Source organism: Mus pahari, chromosome 14 (assembly GCF_900095145.1).
Source record: "Mus pahari chromosome 14, PAHARI_EIJ_v1.1, whole genome shotgun sequence".
Lineage (NCBI taxonomy): Eukaryota > Metazoa > Chordata > Mammalia > Rodentia > Muridae > Mus > Mus pahari.
Window position 1 is genome coordinate 899357 of NC_034603.1, and position 4564 is coordinate 903920.

The 4564-nt window shown below is 38.5% G+C and overlaps 1 protein-coding gene across 1 annotated transcript in view; it reads left to right on the plus strand.

The window, feature by feature from the left end:
• C14H5orf47 (chromosome 14 C5orf47 homolog) overlaps positions 1 to 4564 on the plus strand; it is a 15349-nt gene that overhangs the window by 8020 nt on the left and 2765 nt on the right. Inside the window, exons 2-4 of the mRNA XM_029546631.1 lie at positions 1173 to 1258; positions 2638 to 2736; positions 4278 to 4316. Of these exons, the coding sequence (XP_029402491.1) occupies positions 1173 to 1258; positions 2638 to 2736; positions 4278 to 4298 (206 nt within the window). The 3' untranslated portion in view covers positions 4299 to 4316. The remainder of the gene's footprint in view (positions 1 to 1172; positions 1259 to 2637; positions 2737 to 4277; positions 4317 to 4564) is intronic.

Genomic DNA, 4564 nt, shown 5'->3' on the forward strand with positions numbered 1-4564 from the left:
ATTCTTTATTTAGCTCTGTACCCCATTTTTTAATGGGATTTTTTGAGTTTCTGGAGTCCAGTTTCTTGAGCTCTTTGTATATATTGGATATTAGTCCTTTATCAGATTTAGGATTGGTAAAAATCCTTTCCCAATCTGTTGGTGGCCTTTTTGTCTTGTTGACAGTGTCTTTTGTCATGGCTCCCATCTTACCTTAGGGAGTGTAGGTATAAACCAAGTAAGGCTGTAAGTAGAAACCAGTGGGATGCTGAGTGCACTCAAAGGGGCTGGTGAACAGGAGCAGAGCTGCCCAAGCTCCAGCTTCCTTCTTGCGTGTGTGCTGGTCTGCTTAGTAGATTTGCTGAAAGAGGTACGCATCTCCTCTTAGCTACATTTCATTAGAACACTATTTGTGTGCAGTTTTCTAAAAGAGATATTTATTTTAAGCTGATAATGGCAAAAAATGCTCAGTTGTAGTAAATAGATTTCTTGCTAGAAAGTAGCTATGTCATGCAGGAAAAATAATACATCTTGAAGATCTCTAAGTGACATGGGGACAAACTCAGACTTCCTCTATGGTTGGAAGACTGGAAGAGTTGGCAAGGGAATTAGTTTCTCACAATGTGATTTAATGAAATACTTTCATCCCGTGTCCATGCCTCACCCAGAATTAGTGACATGTGACTGGCAAATTTGCCAATGCCATTTGGGAACACATTTTAGTTAATTCAACAAATGTAATGTATTATTTTACCTAGTATCTATAAAATAGAAACTGGATTGCCAGAGAGAAAAACACACTTCTCAAGAAAATCGTGAATTTCTGTGACAACCCAGCATGGTTTGTAGGATCCGAGAAGGTTCTCTGGAAAGCTAACTGTCAAGTGTGCAAAGAAAGAAAAGCCAGTATAGTGTGTAGTATGTCAGGGATGAAGTGAGGAGAGTTAAGGTGGGTGTGCTAAAGACAGGGCAAAGCAGGTAGAAAGGGCTCCGGGGGCAAATGCTTGTTGTTGTGTTCAACATAATCTTAGCTGGGTGGTAAAGTGGTATTACCTAGTGATCAGAAATACAACTCCAGATATTAGCTAACATCCCCCAAAAGAGCTTACAAGACACAGCTATGGCCTCTGTTTTCAGGATAATGCTTTTAAAGATATATACTAATGTCAGTATCATTACTTTAAAAAAAATAGGTTTAAACCAGAAAAAAGCAGCTAAAGAGTTTGATTTCCCCATTCCACTGAATGAAGCCTCCAAGCTAATGAAGGAGAAGAAAAAGGTGTGTTGTATAAAGAAAAACTAACCATGTTTAAATGTTAGGCCTTCCTCTATATATACAGTATATGAAACTGTTCACAACAGTGAAAGCAATTCTATCTTCTGAATAATTTAATTTTCTGAAATGAGAAGATAGAAATACCTTGGAAGAAATGGAACTGAGCTTGGAAATATTTAATAACTATGAAGAACAGTCCTGGTGTTTGAAGGTATAAAATACACTTTAATTAAATATAACCTGCCAGGAGATATTTCAAGCATAACCTATATTCCATTGAGTGTAGCTAACTGCTGTATAGAAAGGAAATCACAGACTTCACAGAAGAGAATCATCTGCACTGGTGTCATATCGCTCTTTCCAAAGCAAAGAGCGTATGTGACACTTTAGCCAGAAAGATGACAAAGATGAACTTTATTGCTGAACCCTTCCCACCACTGGTTGCCAAATGTCATGGAACCGCAGGCATTTTAGCACATTCCAAGCAGTGGCTGAGCGAATCTGTGAATTCTGTTGTACCTTAAAGAATTTATTTGTTGAGCATGACACATAAATTCATGCTTGTTTGGTGTATAGACCCTGTACGGTCTAAAAGCGCTTAGAGTAAGCTGCCCTGCCCCAGATATATCTGAAGGAAGCAGCAGTTTTCCACTGCACTAAGACCTGCTTCCTTCTGAGGAGAAAGGAACCGTGGTCAATGCTTACCTCTATCATGTGCCACACACTAGCGTAAGTGGTTTACATCCACCATATACACCTTTCATCTCATTCTTCAGTATGTGAAGATGTTTCTACATAAATTTAAATGCTTGTCAAATAAAGTGCTAAGCAGCAAAAAAAAAGATCTTGAATCTAGATATAACTAATTTTATAATTTTTTCTCTAATAGTATATTCATAATCTCTAGTAAGTTTTTCTGGCTATCTCCAAGGAGAAACAGTTAATTCTTACCTATATATAAAATATATCATATTATAATGTATATGAAATATGTGTTAATATTAAGGTTGAAATAATATAATTAATATATATTAATAGACAATATGAAATACATTATAAACAAAACTCTGCTCAGCATAAGCAGAGGAATAGAAATGCATTATTTTTAGTGCCTTTGAAAATTGAATGCAACAGACCCACTTAGTAAGACATTGCAGACTGTCCTTTTCTTTTCTGGAAGGCAGCATCATCCAGGACAGCTAATATAAACACTGTAAGAAGAGAAGTTTGAGGCAAGTCAGTGAGCATGGGGTCACCAACATGACAGCTCCTCAGAGCTGATGCTGGCGACAGTGCAGCCCAGGGAGTCCTTCTCAGTCGCCTCCACAGAAAGGCAGTGCACTTTTCTACCCAGAATTCCTTAATGTGTTTATCTTTTTAAGGCCTCTGTGTGGAACAAAGTACACCAAGTCATTTCCAGAATGATTGCAGAAAACGAAAATTACAGACACAGACTGAAGTGCCAAAATTTATCTAGTGAAGTAAGTCAACCCATTTTACATTTTATTAAAGAGTATATATTATAAGCATTATAGCTAACCTTGGATTGCATTAGATTTCCTAACGGGCAGTATTAAAGTATAGAACAGTTAAAGCATAAAACCATGCTCAGGCAGGGTATGTGGGGTCGGCCCTGAGTGTACCTGTGGCTGAAAGGGTGCAGAAGGCAAGCACTGGCTGGACATTTCTGAGCAAAGAACACATATGTCCATTAAATTCATATTTGAATGTCAGTCTTTAAACACAAATTACAAAGCACCCATAGTGGTGAAGAACATATTAGCTGTATTATAAAACTACACATTGCATTCAGCTTCTTGTCATTTCCTCTCCGTGGGGGCTGCATTCCTGTGTACCTCATTTTATAAAGTCTACATCCCCAGAAAACACCTCACAAACTGAATGTTACCCTAAAGCTGCACCAGTGTTTACTAACTGAGAGTTAGAAAGGCAAATCATTCCGGACTGACAAACTGGCTCAGCCGGTAAAGAAGCTTTCTAAGAAGCCCGATGGCCTGAGGTCAGTCCCCAGGAAGCACATGGGAAAAGGTGAAAGCCAGCCTAAGTGGGCCTCTGACCTCCATTTGCATGCCTCCCTCTTTACATGTGTGCAAGGACATGAACGCATGTGCATACACACACACAAAGTAAATAAAGTGATTATAAACGTTATAAAAAGGAAATTTGTGGCTTTCAGAATATTCAGTGAAACAAAATTAAAATTACTAATAATAAATTGAATGAAAATGGTTGTTTCCATCCCTTCACATGTGTGACTTACTATAGAATATGTCTTGTCACAGTGAGTGTGTCCTACAATAGAACAGGTCCTTCCTATGTGTGTCCTAATATAGGATATACCCCGTCACGGTGAGTGTGCCCTACTGTAGAATACGTCTTGTGCTAATGAGTGCTTCTGTGAAGCCTCAGTACTTAATGACAACTTTTGAGTCATTACATTTACAGCAGTTAACTTTGAGAAGAATGTTTTCATAAGACAGCAAGGATGTTTTGTAAACAGTACAGCACTGGATAAAGGCTATATTACTGCGAGCAGCCACGGAAAGCTTCACTGGGAACACATGGCAGCACGCAGACTCACGTCTAGCCTCATGATGCAGCAATCACTGCTTATCCAACAAGAATGGGGCATGTGGTGGGAGAAGGAACGCAGTCGAAGCTTCCTAAAGAGAAGTGTGTTGGAACAGAGGTGGGCAGAGAGCCTGCTGTCCGCTCACTATGGAACCTTGAATGCCAGAGTACTCCGAACCCAGCCTTCTATGAATCCAAAATAATCTGCTCAAAATTATTTGCTAACTTAATACGCTAGGCTTTCCAAATAACATAAATAAAGGGGATCTTTGAAATTCATTATTTTACCTTAACTTTTGAACTAGATTATATAACTTTAATAAAGTTAATATGTTACAAAAATGTAATATAATTTTTATATCTTAATATGTATTTGGTGACAAAAATAAGTGCTACAGATCAACTTGAACTTCTCATATGTTGTTCCTAGATTCGAGTTACTACAAGATAAATCTTCCTGCCTTCTCTGGTGAGAGTCCACTGAGATCTCTGAAGAGACCTTTCCCTCCTGTGTGTTCTGCTGTCTCTAACCTTAACTGTGCCCTCATTGTCACCTCTACCTTCTTCCTTCCTTAACCCAGTACTTGGCACATAACACACCTCATTAAATATGTTTTTAATTTAAATCTTCACTTAGGCCCCATTCTGTCATTCCCTAGAACTACTACTCTTTCTATTATCCGTGTGTGTGTGTGTGTGTGTGTGTGTGTGTGTGTG